The 20,546-nt window shown below is 36.9% G+C and overlaps 1 protein-coding gene across 1 annotated transcript in view; it reads left to right on the top strand.

The window, feature by feature from the left end:
- FBN2 (fibrillin 2) overlaps positions 1-20,546 on the top strand; it is a 258,987-nt gene that overhangs the window by 140,562 nt on the left and 97,879 nt on the right. The window contains exons 9-15 of the mRNA XM_036310847.1: positions 3,896-4,048; positions 5,618-5,851; positions 6,797-6,934; positions 12,110-12,229; positions 13,112-13,237; positions 14,091-14,213; positions 15,878-16,000. Coding sequence (XP_036166740.1) covers positions 3,896-4,048; positions 5,618-5,851; positions 6,797-6,934; positions 12,110-12,229; positions 13,112-13,237; positions 14,091-14,213; positions 15,878-16,000 — 1,017 coding nt within the window. The remainder of the gene's footprint in view (positions 1-3,895; positions 4,049-5,617; positions 5,852-6,796; positions 6,935-12,109; positions 12,230-13,111; positions 13,238-14,090; positions 14,214-15,877; positions 16,001-20,546) is intronic.

Here is a 20,546-nt window from a genome sequence, read left to right as displayed (position 1 = left end):
TCATGTCCATATTTCTTAACTTCTTCTTAACATTTTCTATCTCTTTGTCTCTCTAACCTACAATGAAGTTAATTTATTCACCTGTATCGTCCAGCTCAGTAATTTTCTCTTCAACTATGTGCAAAACTGTTTAATATATTCACGGAACATTTTACTTCAGTTACAATCATTTTCATTTATAGAAGTTTCACTGAATTCTTTTAAATTTGTTCTTTCCTTTTTTATGGGCTCTTTCTCTTTGTTCAAATTTTTATACTTTAATAGTCATAGACATATTAACTATAATGTAGTTATTAACTAACATTTGGTAAATTATCATTAATTAATAATGGTCAGAATTAGTCTGACCATTTCAGTATCTGAAATTTGCTATTTGTTCAGTCAGCTAGCTGTTTTTCATTGAGCCTTGTTTCCTTATGTGTTATTTGTTTACTTATTCTTTTCCTGTTAGCTACCTCTTTTTCTTGGAATTTTATTTGTGGGAATTCTTTCAGACCTGGTGTCAATATTAAATCCTCAGTGGTATTAGTTTTTGCCTGTTGCTTGAAATATTTCTACCTGAGGACATCTTTATATTAGATTCCTTCTTTGAAGTTTTTCAGACCTAATAGGAATTGAGACATCAAAGCTGTCTGTGTGAGGAAGAGTTTGTGGTTACAGATTCTTTGGAAAGGTCTTTCTTTTCCTCCACCCAGGACTGAGGCAGAGACAGGCAAGTCTCTTAGCTGCCCTTCTCTAAGTTAACCTTACGCTAGGGATACAGCTCTGTGGAGCCCCTGCTTCATCAGGGAGCCCCCTGTTGCATTCATATTGGAGGAGAGAGACTAGGCTTCTTATCTCTTGTGCAGGCGTGGGGTCCTGTGAACGTATCAGAGTTGAAATTTCAGGTTTCTAGAATTTGGCAGAAGTAAGCCCTAAAACTGAAAACTTTCTGTTCACTTACCTCCTATGGTTCCTGTTCTCACTTCATTTTGAGACTATTTTTCATTTCTTTCATGCCCACTAGGTAACATTCTTTAAATAGTTCATGCCAGCTAGGTGATGTATTTTTTTAAATTGTTTTATCTGTGATATTTCTAGTGAAAGAGACATTCAGAGTAGCTAATCCTCCATTATGCTAAAAACAGAACATATGTTGTTTCCTTTAATTCACCCACCAGCCCTTTTCCAGGACAAAGAAGAGTTCAATATATTGCATAATCAATTAGTATTTTGATGTAAACCTAGGTCTCCCGATTCAAGGCCACTTCTTCTTCAAAACTTAAAGTATAGTCTCCTCCTTGAAGAAACCTTGAAGAGATCAATACAATTCAATCTACCTGGTAGTATTGTTTCATTACAGTGATTACTGTTAAGAGTTTGAGACTTTCTAATTTACATCCTGTTCTGGAGGAGTGTAACAATCCAGTAAATATAGGAATGTGGTACTTTGGGTTTCTGGAATGAATATTTCCAAAATTATTTTCCTGGATCATTCTTGGGAATAGAAACTTACCTGTGAAAACATTCCCAGTGACAGCAACTTATGCAGTTTATGAAATGTCTGCAGTGTCTTCAAGCACGCAGGCATGTACCAAATTTAGTACAGATTCTCCTCAGCATATAATGAAGCTACTTTCCAATAAACCCTTTGTAAGTCGAAAACACATTTAATACACCTAACCTACCAAACATCATCACTTAGCTTAGCCTACCCTAAACATGTTCAGAAAACGTTGGCGACACAGCACACTATAGAGTATCTATTGTTTATCCTGGTGGTTGTGTGGCTGACTGGGAGCTGCAGCTCACAGCTCCTGCCCAGCATCAGGAGAACATATCATATCACGTTATCTATAGCCCAGGAAAAGGTCAAAATCAAAATTCGAAGTACAGTTTCTATTGAATGCATACTGCTTTCACACCGTCATAAAGTCAAAAAATCGTTAAGTCGAACCATCCTAAAGTTGGGGACCATCTGTACTTTGCTTTGGGATATACAAGGTTTCTTTTGGGATACAGGGGGAGGTGTACTGATTCTTACATGGAGCATTTTAAATTCAATTCTTTTATTTAACAACTAGAGGCCCAATGCACGAAATTTGTGCAAGAGTAGGCCCTCACAGCCCCGGCTGCCTCTGTCCTCACAGCCCCACGGCCCCACCCACTGGTCGTTCAGGAAGGTCATTCCAGAAGGTCATTCTGCCATCCGGTCTAATTAGCATATTAGCTCTTTATTATATAGGATAACTTGGAAGCAAAGCAACCCACGGTATACTATGGACCATTTGAGATTAATGGGATTATTTTTGATTAATAGTTTCAAGTGCATTATTAATATGCAGCTCCTGATTGTTGTGCTACATCTTTCTTCTGGTGGTCATAGACAAAATACCTTTGAAGTCTTCTTGATAAAAGTTGAATAATACATAGGAAATTAGACACACTTTTTTTCATTGCTTACCATAAAGGTAGATTCAGTTATAAACCCACAGATGACACTAATATTTTATCCTTATGCAGTTTTGCTTTTTATGTAGTCTTTTGATGATATCTTCTAGCTTTTATCTGCCATTCTAATCCATTCTCTATCCTGCTGCTAGAGTGACCTTTATCATAGTCACATTTGATCATGTCACTTCTCTTCCCCCAATACTGTAGGATAATACACACAATCCTTATCATAGCAATACTGCCAACCCCAGTGGTTACTACTGAATCTGCACCTTACTTTACTTCTTATCACCATTTGACATGATCTATTGCCCCTGGTTCTTGAAAATGTCCCACCTAGCCTCATAGTTTATAATACCTATGTACTGGTAGATACACTGATAACTCACAGGTATATATCTTCAGCCTGACCACTCCTCTGGGTTCCAGGTTCATATATTTAATATCCCAAATGTAACACGTTAAAGAGAAGCTTTGTATTATGTCCTCTAATCCTAATTGTCATCCCCGTCTCAACTGTGTAAATCAAAAACTTAGGAAATTCTCTCTTTTCCCTCAGACCCCACACCCATGCAAGTTCCCATTGTCTGTACTTTCAAAATATGTCATCATCTTTACTGCTGCCATCCTCATCCAGGCTACCATCATCTCTCACCTGAAGGTCTTCCTGTGCTCACTACAGTCAGTGGCCAAAGAGATTTTTTTTAATGTAAACTATTGTGTTTCTTCTAATTGAAGCCATTTAATTAATCTTAAAGAACACCAAATAACATCCAAAGTCCTCCTGAATGGTCCTCAGGTCTCCATAATCTTGCCTTTGATATCTCTCTGAGCTCATAGTCTCTCCCTTTTGAATGTTCTTCTCTAGTCACGTTGGACTCTTGCTTTTCACACACATCAGGCACATCCCCTTCTTTCTCTTTGAACTACTCTTCCTTCAGATAGCTACATGGTTCGTGATCTGACTTTATTCAAGTCTCTTCTCAGCTGTGACTGTCACAGAGAGATGCTTCTGATCAACCTTTCTAAAGTAGGCCTCTATCAGTCAGATACTGCTGTGTAACAAACATCCACAAAAATCTCAGTGGCCAAAAACAGCACACATCTCCAGGTCAGCTGGGATTGAAGGATCTAGGATGGGGTTGGGTTGTTGCCTTTCTGCTTTTCTTCAAGTTCCAGACCTGGCTGTGTTGGCTTCTCACTGCAGTATGGGCTCATATCTGCTTTGTGTCTTTCATGTTTGTATCCCTGGGATGTGGCATGGATTAGGTTCTCAATGAATGTTTGCTCAGTAAATAAGTAAAGGAATGAATAAATGTAATAGAAATGAAGAGAATAAATAGATACACTAGAGATTAAGTAAAATAACTCACTTCATTTAACCTCTTCTGATGTGTGAAATGATGAAGTAAGAACTTGAGATAATTCTACCATGCCTTCTATTTTATTTTCACATGTTCAGATCAAAGATCAGGCACATGTTTCTCAGGCCTGGTGAATGGTCGCTGTGCACAAGAGCTCCCGGGCAGAATGACAAAAATGCAATGCTGCTGTGAGCCCGGCCGCTGCTGGGGCCTTGGAACCATTCCTGAAGCCTGTCCCGTCAGAGGCTCTGGTGAGTGGCTGGCTGCTAGTCTCCTCAAGACATACAGTATGAAGAAAATTTGTACTAATGTACTTTGCTCTTCTTTTTGAAGTCATGTCATGTCTATATTCCCATTACTGTCTTCCTGATTTAATGGAAGACAGTTTGGGTGTTTTGGGGAGAGTTGGGATAGCATTATTTACTTGGGATCAATTTTGACTGTACCTAATTTATTGATATTAAAATAATACCTAAAAGCTGATTACCACCGTCTTTGTGAAATATTTTTAAAAATTATTTTGAATGCTCGTATTTCAATTCAGTTTTAAAACCTCCTGATCTTTCATTCCAGAGCTTGAATATCTTTGACTAAAAAGTTCAACCTCCATTTATATTTTATTTCAGGAGTGCCCTTATCTTATCTTATCTTATCTTATCTTATCTTATCTTATCTTATCTTATCCTAGTGTCCCAATCTTGAAGATATTTTCTTTTTTCTAATGACCTGAACATTAAGAATACAAGGGTAGGAGGATGCCTTTCATTCATTTTGCTATATTAACTGCCATATAACTGAGGCTAAATCAGAAAATCACTTTAGGATTAATGAGCAATAGTGTCTCTTATTAAAATAATAAGAATAGTTAAAGTACAATTAATATACAATAACGTATATTGATATGCCTTATCACATAAAGGTATATCAATATTTGTTATTGTATTGTCTTCATATTAAATTATAATTTTTATGGAAACTAATTTTTTGAACTATGCTTATAAAATATGTAACTATATGTACTGTTATGGAGAAAAACAAGGCACATTCTTTCAAAATCTTTAAGCCATAAAATATCAAAACCAAGTAGTAAAATTTTTAAAAAAGCGTTAATACATAGTATATAATTTTGGAAACTCGTAGTTCCACTAGTAATAATAGTAATATTAATAATAATAAATAATAGTAATATTAATACTGAAACAATTACTTGAGCTAAATAGTTTTCATTTCTTCTGATGTAGTTTCTTAATTTTGAGAACAATTAAGGAAATAAAGGCAATCACTATCCTTGCTTCTTTTCTCTCAACTTTGATACTTGGACAAATAAGGAGCAGATTTTAAAGCTTATTAAATACCATCTTCTCTTAAAATCTACATTGGAAAAAAATATTACTCTGAAGCCGTATTAATCCCTTAAAGACAAGAAAAGAGATAGGAAACACGTATAGGTACAATACCAAAGACATTTCAAGCAAAATAAAATATATAGAATGAAGTATTTAAAGCTTTAATTTTCTTCCATTCAAATAAATTTCTTGCATTCATAGTTATATCTAGAATTTTAAGAGTTTCACTAAGGGACATAAATTCAAAATACTCATACAGACAATTATTAGGTTATGCAACTCAGTTAAAATATGGCATATAGGTTTTAATATTTTTCTGAAACATGTATTCTGCTACTGTTAGCATTGAAAATATTTATCAGGATAATGCACTACTTATTCACATCATGTAGGTACAGATAAGCCAACACAGATTGCTTTTATTATGCAGAAAGACAGCCATTTGTGTGTAACTGAACTTTCTTTTTTTTCTAGAGGAGTATCAAAGACTTTGCATGGATGGACTTCCAATAGGAGGGATTCCAGGAAGTGCTGGTTCCAGACCTGGAAGCACTGGGGGGAATGGCTTTGCCCCAAATGGCAATGGCAATGGCTATGGCCCTGGAGGGGCAGGCTTCATCCCCATCCCTGGAGGCAATGGCTTTTCTCCTGGTGTTGGGGGAGCGGGTGTAGGGGCCGGGGGACAGGGGCCCATCATCACTGGACTAAGTGAGTGTTCACTTTTTTGTGTAAACTCTTTAGTTTTCTGCCTTAAATGATATTATAATCCCTAACGTTTTTTTCCAAAAGGTGTGTGTGTGCATGTATACATATATGTGTAAAAATCTGTTTCAGGGTCTAAAATACAATGCAGTAATATAGAATTCTTAAGAAAAATATTATTTTTTTGTGTGTTTCATTAACTTTCCAAATTGGATAAAAGAATGAGTGATCCAGGCTTTCTTTGAAAGGAGAAATGAGAGTACAGTGATACTCCAGTCCAGATGACGCCATTCAAAAGCACGTTTTTGGTTCCAGTGTATTTCACTTGGCCCTTTGCAGCTGCCCTATTCATACAACCCTTGAATTAGTTCCAGAACCATTTCTCAACTGAGATAAACTGAATAAGGCTTGCTCTGTGCCTATCCAAATATTATAATGAAATATCTTTCTTTTCCTCACTCTTTTTTGTTGAATAACTTAAGAAATCGAGAACGGTGGGCTTCAGGCCAAAATTGGCATCGGTGTACTTGACATTTGAGTTCATTCTTTTTAAAAGAACTGCTCTTGCTAATAATATTTTATGATGTCCCACGGTGTGGTGTTTATTATTTTTGGCATATTGCCTGTATACTATATCTGAATATTCAGCACAGTTACAAAAAAAAGAAATGGAAAGCATTCAAATGTACAGTAGAACATTCCTGACATTTTAAAGACATTATTGTGGGCAAAGTCTCCAGATGCATAACTTAGCAAATGCCAGTTACAACCATGTGTCACAAGAATATTTTTAAGATCCTCAACCTTAAAGTTTTAATACAATCTAGAATAATGTGAGCTTTTGATTTATACACCTAAGTAATGTACTATTAAATATCCTTTTAAAAATTAGCTCTAAGAAAAACAATCCATGTAATGATGAACTATCACTTGTGTTTTAATTTTCCATAGCTATTCTGAACCAGACAATAGATATCTGCAAGCACCATGCTAATCTCTGTTTAAACGGACGCTGCATACCTACTGTTTCTAGCTACCGCTGTGAGTGCAATATGGGCTATAAGCAGGATGCAAATGGGGATTGCATAGGTAAGCTCTTGACTCTTTAATCCTTCTTAGTCTTTGATAGCTTTTACACTGTACAGATAAATTGGACTGAATGGGATAGAAAAAAAGTCTTTTGAAGTAAAGCTAATTTCCAAGTTGTCTGTCCTGTGTGCATGGTCTTCCGTATGCTTCCTTAACCTACTGCTGAGCTAGGCCACATCAAGAATCCCCCACCCTAAATATGAGATTTCTGTCTCTGTCTCTCCTTGCTTTCTTTCCTTCTTAGCTGAACAACACTGGATATATGATAGTGTCATTAACGTGCACAGGAAGGTACAGATTGGGAGGAAATAGCTGATGAATTTTTTTTTTTTTTACTCCTCACCCAAGGATACTTTTTCCATTGATCTTTAAAGAGAGTGGAAGGAGGAGAAGGGGTGTGGGGTAAGAGAGAGAGAAACATTGAAGTGAGAGAGACACATCGAATGATTGCTTCCCACACGCACCACGACTGGGGCCAGGGTTTGAATCCACAACTGAGGTACTTGCCCTTGACCTGGAATGAACCCATGACACTTTGGTCCATGGGCTCATACTCTAACCACTAGGAAAAATTGGCCAGGGCTGATGAAAATTTTTTTAGACATGTAAAGTTTTAGGTGTGTAGAGTGTTTAATTATAAAAGTCTAAAGAAAGCTAAGAGAAGTGTTCAGTTCCAGAGGTAGAGATCGGTAACAAAAGGTGGATATTAACCATGAGAGTGAATACTGTCTCCTGGACTGAACAGCAAGAGGGATGAAAAGATTAATAGTAGTTCTGCTGGATCCCATGGAACAACAACATAGGTTCATAAAGAAAACAGTAATAGTGTTGGAGAGAGGAAAAAATAATGCAGAAAGTATTATGTCCCTGAAGCTATCTATGCAAGGGTACACTTTCAAGAGAAAAGTAGTGTCAGGTGTGTTAAATGTGGCAGAAAAATCAAATACGACGAGGGGGGAAAATCTCCTAGATTTCATAATGAACAGGATTTGAGGATCTATTAAGAGTAGTTTTAGGACTACAGGAATTGAGCCATTTTGAGGTTACTCTTTTATTTATTCTTTATATTAACAAATGATCATGTGTATGTTTCATAATTAGCATAACACTAAATACCAGATTTGGGTTCAGGTCTTCTGTTAGAAAATATAGATGAGAAACCAGAAACAGAGAGTTAGGATTTCAATTTTGCTAAGTTAAACTGAAAAGATCTAAGTGGACTATGATTATGGAGGAAAATGTGAGCCAAATACAATGTTTTGGAAAAATGATTATTCTAAACTATGTACAGAGTTACAAGATGAGAATGATCAAATAAAGCTTAATTCAGGATCCCTATGTACCGTTGCATAGGTTTTTCACTGCACAAGTGTAGCAGGTACCATTCACACAGAAATGGGCACCATCAATTGTGCAGTGCAACCATACACAGCAGCCCTCACTGAGCGGGTAATACTGGATGCTTGTTTAAGTGATAGACCAGGTGGTTAGTTTGGGAACATCATGAAATACTGATATATCTATTCTTATTATGTGTCTTGAAAACGATTTTACTACCAGAAAACATTATTGTAAGTATATAATATATAAAACATTCCCTCTTGCACATACATACACAGTTACAATCTGTCAAACTGAAATTTTATTGGTTATTTTTGCTTTGCTATTAATATTTGTCATTCATGTGTCACTGCATGATTCACTAATTAACAAGTAAACGTAGGCCAGAAGTTAAACATTTTTTGTAAACTAGCCAGAAACCACCATTTATTTCATGTTAGCGCCTGGATATACTTTATTCTAGCTAGTAAAGCACCTCCACTCAGGGGGGAGCTTGCAAACCTTTGGTATAAAGATAAACTGTCTTTAAGGATCAGCAGTTCCTACTGTAGTCATGCTGCTGGTCCAGCCTTCTTAACCAGGGTTCCTGTAGAGAATGAGGCCCTGCAGAACTTCACTTCTCCCAAAGGTGGTGCATGGTTAGTACAATGCTGGGTGCGCAGGAAATGAACTAACCACATGAAATGGATGACTTAAGGTACTTTTCCTGGAACCCAGGTGAGAAAGGCTGCTGCCACCCTTTTAATAAACTCTATGTCTAATGTAATATTGGGATTGTATGTCTGCACAGTTAGTATGTTAACATAAATCTTAAACTTCTGAGTTTTACCCAAACATTATTACAGACAGTTCCATTCTAGTTTGATCTCATCATCCAGCCCTGAAAAGTTAAAGCCTAGGCAGAGTTATCTTTCCATTGTAATACCTAGGGACAAAGGTTAGTATTGGGGCATCTTTTCAGAAGAGAAGTTTTTAATGTTTTTTATCCTATACTCTTTCTAGTGTCAGCTTCTAGCCAATTTGTGTTTGAGTTTATAAACAACACGTTGAGATGTCAGAAAAAGCTAAAGAGGACATAAACCAAAGATAAAGTGGTGACTATGTTAATTGTACCTGTGTTTTGAAAAATAACAAACTGCCCTTGCTATTTGGGAACTTCCTTTTCAGTGGTTCTCAACCTTCCTAATGCCGCGACCCTTTAATACAGTTCCTCATGTTGTGGTGACCCCCAATTTCATTGTTACAAATTGAACATAATTAAAGCATAGTGATTAGTCACAAAAACAATATGTAATTATATATGTGTTTTCCGATGGTTTTAGGTGACCCCTGTGAAAGGGTCGTTCGACCCCCAAAGGGGTCGCGACTCACAGGTTGAGAACCGCTGCTTTAGATACTGAGGAAGTGGTATAACTTGAAAGTCAATAACTGTATTAAGGAATCAAAGACCAGGAAAATAGAATTGGGTCCATTTTGCTATTATGAGTTACTCCTGAGATCTGGAAAGTGGTATTTACTCATCACATTATTCTCTCTTTTTCCTGAGAATTCTCCTCTAAAATGAATTTTTGTGACTCTTTTGTTGTCTAAGTCAGACTGCTGTTAGCAGTGGTTTTTAACTCCATTTAAATTATTCTATTTTGGAAGAGTAAGAAATAATTTTTGTTTCTGTTGGGCGAAAGGTTATCGTAGAGCCCTTGCAAATTAAAAGTGTTTGCTAAGTTGGAATATAAAGTACTTTTTCAAAGGTTACTATTTCTTATACTGGTAGTATCTGAGAATTTAACCATTTTGATGATGTCTTTCTCAATTACTTTAGGAGTTTAAAATTATTTTCTCATTTATTTTAGGAGTTTAAAATCTTGTGAATTTTGCCTAAAAATGCTCAGTCCACAGTGAAAATATAGGAAGAAATCAAAATATACAGACTGTAAAATTTAAGTGCCCCTGTTCCTCTGTACAAGGCAAAACAAAGGGGAACACTTTGAAGTGTGAGACTCAGAATAAAGTAGGGGCATGAGGTGTATATTTCAGAACATGGCAGTGCTCATTTATGATTAGTCTTCCATTAACTTAGAAAACAATTGGGGTGTGAAAGTCATGGCTTTTAGTTACTTATAGGTTTTTGGTGATTGTCGTCCTTCCAAAATAAAAATAAATAAGTGAACGAATTCTCTTCTCTGAGTACTGATTCTTTAGCCAAGGAGCTACAGAAACAGCAATGAATTGGAGTTTTAATGGCAAAATAACTGGCAGAGGCAATCCTAGGACATTGAGGCTTTGGGAACAGGTTCTTAAGGGGAGGGAAATGTTCTGACAGTGACCCAGCTTCCCAGCAAGTTTATCTAAAGAGAGGGGATTGGATGCATGTTTTTCACTAGAACAGATCTTTACAATGAAGCTTCTATAGAGATGCATCTACAGCACATTTTTAATTGTTACAGTCAATATTACAAAGACATAAAACTTAAGGGATCTTCAACACTGCACACTGAACATGAAATTTTGTATTGGAAAGTTCATTAATTATATTTTGTATGCTTACTAACACTCTAAACTCTCTTTTTTCATTTTGCTTCATTCCTTTGGCTTAGTAGAATTGATGTTATCGACCAGAAGTTTAAATGTGAGTGAGTCTTAATGGGCTGAAGGTGTCTTTGGATGAATTGAAAAAAACATTTAATCTTGTTTTTTTTTAATTTTTTTTATTTGCTATGAGATTCCCCACCCCCCTTTACTAGAGAGAGCTTAATTGCATTCCGCCTGAGTGTTTATATAATTGAGGTTGTGAGTTTAATAGAGTACAGTTCCTGTTTTAAGAACATCTGTGAAAAGAGTAATCTGTTTATTAAAATGTTAAACCTGTGAATTGATTTTATTGTTGTGCTCTCTGATTTAGCTGAAATTGTATATGTTAATGACTTCTACATGTATGTGAAATGGCAAGTCATTATGCCCTCCCCAGCCAGCCATGTTTTTAATTTGCCAGCATTCAAAATACTCTTTAGTGGGCATTGTTGAGAGAAGATGAATTAAACTTTTTCTAACGTGATTTTTCTGGGAGTTGACTTCCAGACTGTTGAGACTGCCATTTGGTTGTGCAGTTCCTGAATTCTGCGATGGGTTTGCATTTAATCAGGCCTTAGGGAGCCTTGAATGAAAAGCAGTGACATTTTTCCCATTTAGGATCAGAACTAGTATTTGCATAAAACTTGGTTTTATGCAAAAAAAAAAAAAAAAAAAATCCTGCGCCAATATTAAGATCCTAGAAAAACCTGAAGCTACTGAAAATAATAGACTTCGTTTTAATTTCCATTTTTACCCCACCCTCTGTTACTACAAAATATTACCAAGCCTCCATGCATATATAGTTACCTATATAGTTGAGTTCACAAAATGATGAATCCCATAATCCATCTATCTCTTTCATTAAAACTAATAGAAGTGAAAACATGTAATATAAATATATATTTTCAAAAATCTTCCATTGATCTTCTAACACTATCCTGAGGCTAGAGAGGCTATTCACTTGCCCAGACTACTAACGATAGTAAGGAGTCCATGCTTTTAATCATTGTGCATTATTCAGATTTAAAAATCATTATTTCTTGATTAAAGCAAATTTGCTTGTACTCTCCAATAGGCAATATTTTTGTAAATCTCCATACTGGCCTCTGTATTTAAAGAAAGGAATGTTCATTCATTTATAAATACTCTGCTATTTAGACTATTACCACTGACTAGCCTCTCAAATTTAGGGGGCCTAAATGTATTTTAAACAAACATTTCTAGAAATGGAGTGAAGTCTATAATGGTTTCTTTTGCTGCTCACAGATGTTGATGAATGCACATCAAATCCTTGCACTAATGGAGATTGTGTTAACACACCTGGATCCTATTATTGTAAATGTCATGCTGGATTCCAGAGGACTCCTACCAAGCAAGCATGCATTGGTAAGGCAGTTTGCTTTCACATTTGAAAATGTTCCGTGAAATACAGCGACCCAGGCTGTTGAGGTTAAAAGTAGATTTATTAAAATAAAACATGGAATGAAATAAGCGCTGTTCCGTTATTACAGATTTCTGTTCCTTCAGAAGGGCTCCGTTTATACATAAACACTATTTGCATATATAACCCAGGCATTGTGGTATCTGGCTTCAGAAAAATTCAGTGTATCTTTCTTCCCTAAATCACAGCTTTCTTTTTCTGAGTAACACCAGTAGCATTACTGCTCTCCTATTAATGGAATTTAATATTTATAGTCATTTTCATCTACTGTTTCCTGTGAACCTCACACACAGTTCAACACCAAATTATGCCTGGTCTCTACCATGGTTCAAACTCTCTACCTCACTGCTGATTCATCTAGGAATTCTTTTCACAGATGCCTCTGCTTGTCTTCTTGTTCATTTCCTATTCATCCACAGGAAGTTGCTTAAACAAACTTGCTCCAGAAGTTTTCATCATGTTGCTGTTAATCCAGATATTCTGTAGTTACTTGATTCCTACTCAACTCCTTGCTCTGATGTTTAAGGTCTTCAACCACTGGGTCAAAAACAGCTCCCCTACCTGCCCTCGATTAGGTTCACTGCACACCCATGTCATCTTTCTCTCTTTCCCTCTTCAATTACTCAAGGCTTTAAAATTGCTACATCTACCTACCCAAGAAAAAATGAAAGGTTAGTGAGAAATGGAAATTTTGCTAAAGAAGCAGCATGATTTTGTATATTACATGTAAAAATAAACTGGATATTTGAAATTAAATTTATTATCTTACTGTTTGTATCTTTAATTATTGTAAAATAAAAATGTTTGGCCATTCTTAATTTTCCCAGATATTGATGAGTGCATCCAGAATGGGGTTCTTTGTAAAAATGGTCGATGTGTGAACACAGATGGAAGTTTCCAGTGCATTTGCAATGCTGGCTTTGAATTAACTACAGATGGAAAAAACTGTGTTGGTATGGAAATTGCCTGCTCCTTTGCAAAAGATTTTTAAAGGATATACATTTTTATTTAGAAGCATACATATACTATTTCCATGAAAGCTCACACAACACATATGTGAGAGTTCTTCAGGTGACTTAGGGAAAATATAAATGCTTTTAACATAAGACAAAGTGAAACAACAGATTTTTATTTATTTCTTTCTTTGGCAAATGTTATAACAAGGAACACTTCACTGCTTCTGGAAATTTCCTTGTGGTATATGTTTAATTGTAAGTAGCAGTTATTCTTTATAATAATTATTACTACCTACTGCATTTCACATGTTGGGGTGACAACACTGACAAAATAGAACAGGTCTCCCCCATCCTCACTCTGGGGGGAAATAAAAATGTTTGGCATATGTGAAAATCAAATCTCTTAATTTGTGTTCCTGGTGATGTCTAGTAGTACAGCGGGTACCAGTACTTCACAGAAATATTCTATTCACACAGCAACACATAGTTCACCCACTAATAAAAGTCAAGATCATTTCACTTACAATGAAGTTTATCATTGCGTCCTTTTCCCTTACAAAAGAAAAATAATCCCTGAAATCATATTAATTTTTTGGAAATCAAAATAAAAGCTATTCATGTGGTTTTAATAGCCACTAAGCACAAAATTTACTTAATTCTTTTCCTTTACATCCCTTATACACATTCCCTACACTATTTGCTCTCACTAAGTTTCCATTCATATTAGGGGGGCTGGGAGGAATTCATGAGCACATGGCTCATTTACGCAGTGGAATTTGATTGTTTGTGGAAGGAGAGGAAACTGGTTCCCTCAAGGCCAGTGGTGTGAGTTCCTCTCTCTCCTCCACAGATCATGATGAATGTACAACTACCAACATGTGTTTGAATGGGATGTGCATTAATGAAGATGGCAGCTTCAAGTGCATCTGCAAACCAGGATTTGTCTTGGCTCCAAATGGGCGTTACTGTACTGGTATGTGTGGCTTTGAGATAGGAAAATCATTGTGATTGAAACCATCTTTTTCCTTTGAATGAATCACGCAAGAATTACTTCAGTTTCTTCATGTGGGTTTTGTATTATTCACATCTCTTGCTAATTCAGTAAGGCAGGTGTCTAAAGCTTCCTAGAAAAACACATATTGTGGTCTAGGGAACAGTAATATTTTACAAAACTAATAATGATATAGGAAAAATTAAGAGAATGACAGATAGGTTCTATTAAGTCTGAAAGAGAAAACATAGAAATAATTTGTCTCTGCCCTAAATTAAAAAGGGGAAGAAAAAAATCTTGAAAGGTTTTCATTTTTGTGTATTCTCAGAACTAGTTTTGAATTATACTTTTCCATAAAGCTAATATACAGATAATTTATGATTATATCATTATCTAAAAATCTTACATTGATTTAGTGAAGAAATAATTTAAATATTCCTATCAGTTGTTTTGTTCATAAAGCCATTTTAAAGGCCAAGCTCAAGTGATAACTTAGCAAAAGATAATGCCTCTTGGAAATAAATAAGGCTATCTTATGTGTGTACTCACAATTGGAATTTAGTAAGATGCAACAAATTTTGCAGTTCCTACTTAGAAACAAGCTTGTTACCCCCCATCACCCCCCCGCTCCCCCCCGCAATTTCTCATTTTAGACAAAATTAACTTTGAGGATGGTTTCTGCCTTCAATTGCACAAATTTATTTGAATACCAAATAAGACTCATAACTAATCCCTATAATTTCAATGAAATTCCAGGGACCTTAGAGAGAAAAATCAAGACTGATTCTCGTGTTTCTGAATAAAAAATTGCTTCTTGACTATTCAAGAAAGGAGAGTACAGGATTAAATAGAACCATTGTAGCTTTGCTGATTGAACTCATCACTCGGAAGTCATCTCAAGGTTGGATGTAACACAGGATATGAGCTTAGCATTATGTTCCATCCAGTGTGTAGCATTACATTATAGCATGTGCTTTATTTCACAATTTCTTAAGAAAATTAAATACACATAGAAAGATAACCTAGATCTCACCAGTTTCTGCTTTCTTGAAATTATTTTTTAATTTTCTTATTACAAATGTTGTAGTCTGTAAGACTTGAAATGTTCATGATTTAGCAGCTCTGTGTTTTGAAGGCTGTTTCATCATTTGGGGAGCCTTTTAATTGTGAGTTACCTTTGATAATTTGAAGCAGATTGAAAATTAGAAGTGATACCCCAAACTATTTTGATATTATGAACTGATAAAGTTAATATTAAAACATCCCTCATAGTTAGAATTGTGTGTGTGTGTAAATAAAAGGTGATTACAAAAATTTACCTTACTTTTAAGAATTTGTTTCACTTAACTAATTGGGATTAAATATGTTAAACAGGGTTGCCAAATAAATAATGAAAAAATAGTAAGGCTCTTTTTTTTCCGAATGGGTAAACTTTCACTTAGTCTTTCTGAAAATGTTTTAGAGTTGTATTAAGATGCAAGATTACCCTGATAAATTTAATTTAAAAAAAGATTTATTATAACATCTGTTTTCCCACAAATTTCAAAATTAAAAACAAAAGGTTGAACGTATAGAGCAGTGACAATAGATAAAAAGAAAGTTAAATTTACCCAGTTGTGGCCTGGCTTGTGTTCCCCTCTGGGCAGATGTTGACGAATGCCAAACCCCAGGAATCTGCATGAATGGGCATTGTATCAACAATGAAGGGTCCTTCCGCTGTGACTGTCCCCCAGGGCTTGCTGTGGGTGTGGATGGACGTGTATGTGTCGGTAAGTGAAACATTCTATAATGTGTCCCCAGTGTCCAAATGATCTTTGAAAAGGGGGCAGAGATAGATCCATCCAGTGGAATAATGTTTAGCCATCAAAAGGAATGAAATACGGACACATGAGAAGCAAGGGTGAGCCTTGAAAACATGCGCAGTGGAAGAAGCCAGTTACAAAGGGCCACATAGGTTGTAATTTCTTTCATAAGAAATGTCCATAATAGACAGATCTACAGAGACAGAGCAAGTCAGTGGTTGCTTAGAAGAGAGAGGGTAGGGTGGCAAGAGAGGAGGTGATAGCTAAAGGGTATTTCTGAGGTAATGAAATGTTCTAAAATCAGCTGTAGTAATGATTGTACATATCTATTAATATGCTGAAAACTATTGAATTGTACACGTCTAAATAGATGAAATCTATGGGGTATGAATCATATATCAATAAAGCTGTTTTAAAAAATGGATAGATACCCCAGCTAGCTCCCTCAGAAGGCTCTGAGGAGAGGCCAGTCAAAAATGCTGGTGCCTGGCCGGTGTGGCTCAGGGATTGAGCGTTGACCTATGGACCAGGAGGTCATGATTCAATTCCCAGTCAGGGCACATGCTTGAGTTGCAAGCTCAGTCCCCAGTAGGGAGTGTGCAGGAGGCAACCCATCAATGATTCTAATCATTGATGTTTCTTATCTCTCTCCTTCTCCCTTCCTCTCTGAAATGAATAAAAATTGTTTTTTAAATGCCGGAGAAGAAGAAAAAAATGTCCTTAACCCAGCATCCTTGATGATGTTAGATAACTTGAGTTTCTAAATACACTGGATTTAGATTTCATAATTAATAACAAAGAAGGCAGGAAACAGGGATTATAGTTATATTTAAGTAAACTCTTGTTTGTACCCACACAAAATTAAAATATAAATAATCAGTACCCTAACTCTTTGACTTATGTCAAAAGCTAGAAATGTTTTTATATAGTTATTATTCATCACTGTGCAATTAACTATAGAAACAAGAGAAAAGCATGAGAAAAAATTTTATTTTAAGCCATACGAAATTTCTTTTGGATGCTTTTGTCAAAAGTGTTCCATGAAAATCAATCAGTGTTACCAGTCATCAGCTTTAAAGAAGCAGGAAGATAAAAATGTTATTGGCATTTCAAACCAACCACTATGTTCTCATGATCACAGTGGCAGAGTGAGTTAGTTGTAAAAACACATTTATTGCCTTTTTTTCTCTGAAGTGCTTTCATGAGACCTCCTGGGTACATTAGCTATTGTGCACCCTCTATTTTTCAGGTTATACTCTAGACGGCAGACATACTCACTGGTTTAAAAGTAATTTTAAGAGAAATGAAATTCTTTCTTAGGTATAGTATGATAAAGCTTTACTCTTACCTGTGGGAATCAAAACATTTGGATCCCGGAGGGGCCAGAGGAGGAGGAAGATGGGGGGAGAGAGAGAGAGAAAGAAGCAACAGCAGATGGAAATAATCTGTCTGTTTAAATTCATCCACTCTATCCCATCTAGGACTTATTTCGGCTTACAAAATTGTCAGCACTCTGTTCAGGGATATTTCAAATACAGCAACTAAAAGAATGTAGCTCCTTCCTGCTTAAATAGCTCAAAGATTTTCTGTTGCTTTGATACACTTAGTTGACTTTTTCCTTTACCTAAATGATTCTGTCAAAATCTACAGTGAGTACAAAACCAGTTTTGGAGGGAGAAATTATTTTTATTTTAAGCAACCAACATATTTTAGGTAGTTGTTAGGAATTCAGTGTTCAAACACGCAAAATCATTCACATACTGAAAAGGCATCAGAAGTTGTTGGAAAGCCCTCTCCGTTTTTTCACCATTGTGCTCACTTAAACTTTTTAATAAAAACACCTTTCTGTGTAAAGTTATGTTACTCTTCCCATAACATGCTAGATATGTTTTCTTCATGTCTTCTGACTTTGGTGATGCTTTTGAGATCCACTGAATGTTGGAGTTAGTTAGAAACGAATCACTGTGATGAATTAGTATTTGGTGTAGCATTTTAATTTTAGATTTCTTTTTTATTTGTTTTCGTTTCCCTAAATACTGAGATGTGGGGTTTTATTTTCAGAAAATTAAACTGTTTTTGTAACTAGTGCATTGAAGAAGCCTGACTCACAGGCAGGTATAACCTTCATGAACAGGACATTTTCTGACTTGACCGGGGGCAAGAGTGCATAAGGGGAGGGAAGGAGACAGACACACTGATACTTTCCTAGGATGGCTTCAAGATTTCTGGGCTTCCTCATAGTTCCAATTATTGATTTGATTTTCAGAATCCTCTACTCTACTGTTGAATTCCTGTATATTATTCTTTATTTCAGTCAGTGTATGCTTAATTTCTGACTGCTCCTTTTTTGCTTTTTGGAGGTTTCTAAAAGATTCATGAGTAACCTTATAACTGTGGTTTTGAACTCTATATCCAGTAGTTTGCTTTCTTCCATTTTTTTCTTTCTGACATCTTTCTTTGTCTCCGCATTTTGGCTGCTTCCCTGTGTTTCTCTGTATTGGGTAGAGCTGCTATGTCTCCTTGAGTTGGTTGAGTGGCCTTGTGTAGTAAGTGTTCTATAGGACCCAGTGGCTCAGCCTCCCTAGTCACCTGAGCTGAGAGTTCTAGGTGCACCACTCTGTAGGCAGTGAACACAATCTTGTTGTAGTTGAGACTTGATTGCTGTTGGTGTCACTGGGAGGAATTGACTTCCAGGCCAATTGGCTATGAGGACCAGCTGGAACTACAGTGGGAGAGCTGCTGTGCATGAGACACCCTTATGGAGCAGGACTTGCTTCAGTGGGGCTTTGTTGCTCACTGAGTCTTCCCCTTGAGTGTGTGGCTTATGGATGTGTAGAGTTGTAATCTGGTATGGTCTTACACTGACCACTGGGTACACTGGCTCTTGGATCTCCAGGGAGGTGCAAAGTCAGCCACTGCCTGGGGCTCCAGAGAGATCTGCAGATTCCTCCTCTTTATATCAAGTTTGGAAGTGCCTAGATGAGGCCCAGATATGAAGCAAGGCAGGCTGCTGCTGGTGCTGGGTCCTGGGCCTTTTATTGATAGGTTTGGGGCTCCCTGACCTAAGTGCAAGTTGTTTGAGAGCTTTTAGCCTGAGCTAGGACAGGCCATTCATATGCAAAAGCCACTGCACACAGCTTGGGTGGGATTGTAAATTGGGTGGGGTGGAGTCTCAGTGAATCACCAAGTCAAGCAAACAAACAGTCATCCCTGTGACCAGGAAGGTCCCAGAATAGGAATAATGATCCCTGCGAGCACCTCCATCTGGGAGAAAGCTACCCACGAGTTCCTGCCCCAATGACAGACAATCCAGTTCCTCCTGGCATGTGTCTGTGTCCCCGAGAGCCTGGCACTGGTGTTGGAGCTCAGAGGAGGCAGGAACTTATAAGTTCAGTTCATGGTGCCAGCCTTTTTAGAGGAACAGCTGGGTCTCCAGCAGCCTCTGTGTCACTAACCCCCAATCTGCACTGGTTTTCTTACTGCCCATAGGGACTTCTTTTTCCAGCTCTGGGATCCTGGGCAGGGGGTCTGGTGTGGGGCTAGGTCCTCTTGCTCCTCCGGGTAGCCTCCGCAGAGGCGATCTCCCTCCCAATTATAGAAGCGGCACAAGTGGTTGTCAGACCAGCCCTTTCCGTGCCTCCACGTCTCCTACCAGTCTCAGTGTGCTTTCTTCTTTACTTCTCTAGATGTAGGACTTCCATTCAGCCAGCTTTCCAGTGGTTCTGGATGATTGTTGTTATGTATTTTAGTTGTAATTTTTACTGCTTAGCATTTAAGCCCATTCCCTGCCAAAGCATTCCTGTGGGCATGTTCTGAGTGTGCCCCTGGCATTGGCACCTCTTACCCTGTCCACCTGTGGGCAGTGGCTGAGTTACATTTGAAGAGTATAATATGAACTAGGGTTCCAGTCTTGGATAGGAAAAGGCCAACTATCCTCATTAAAGAAAGAAGAAAGAAACGGTTGCCACCATTTTTTAGTATTTCCTGTGTGTCCTAGGCTTTGTGCTTAATGTTTAACAAACACATTCTCATATATAATAAAAACTCCATCCTTATTTAAGTGATGATAAAAATGTTAATTAATTTAGTAAGGTGATCCCACAGGGATCAGACATATTCATGTCCCTAAAACATTCACATGAATTACATTACTTTCTCTTTTCATGAATCTTCTGGTGTTGGTGTTGTTAACCTATAACCAAAACCAGTATGTAATCTGTCTCACTCTTCCACTGAGTACCATAGGCTTTTTATCAACTTACTTCTAAAAATTGTGTGGCTTATGTTCTTCACATGAAAACATAAATAACTTTGACCATTCTAATGATGCCTTCTGACATAATTGGTAAAATTTGAAGGATGCACAAAAATATTGGGAATCATGAACTATGTAGTCTTTGTGCAAATTTGTCTTTGCATTGAGTCCTACACTTGTGTATAACTCAGAGCAAACTGTCAGACTCTTCCATAGCTGAAGCAACACATGCTCTCTATAGGGTTGGCGTGGTAAATC

Source organism: Myotis myotis, unplaced genomic scaffold (assembly GCF_014108235.1).
Source record: "Myotis myotis isolate mMyoMyo1 unplaced genomic scaffold, mMyoMyo1.p scaffold_m19_p_5, whole genome shotgun sequence".
NCBI lineage: Eukaryota > Metazoa > Chordata > Mammalia > Chiroptera > Vespertilionidae > Myotis > Myotis myotis.
The sequence above is the reverse complement of the archived record's forward strand: the minus strand, read 5'-3'. Positions and strand labels throughout refer to the sequence as shown.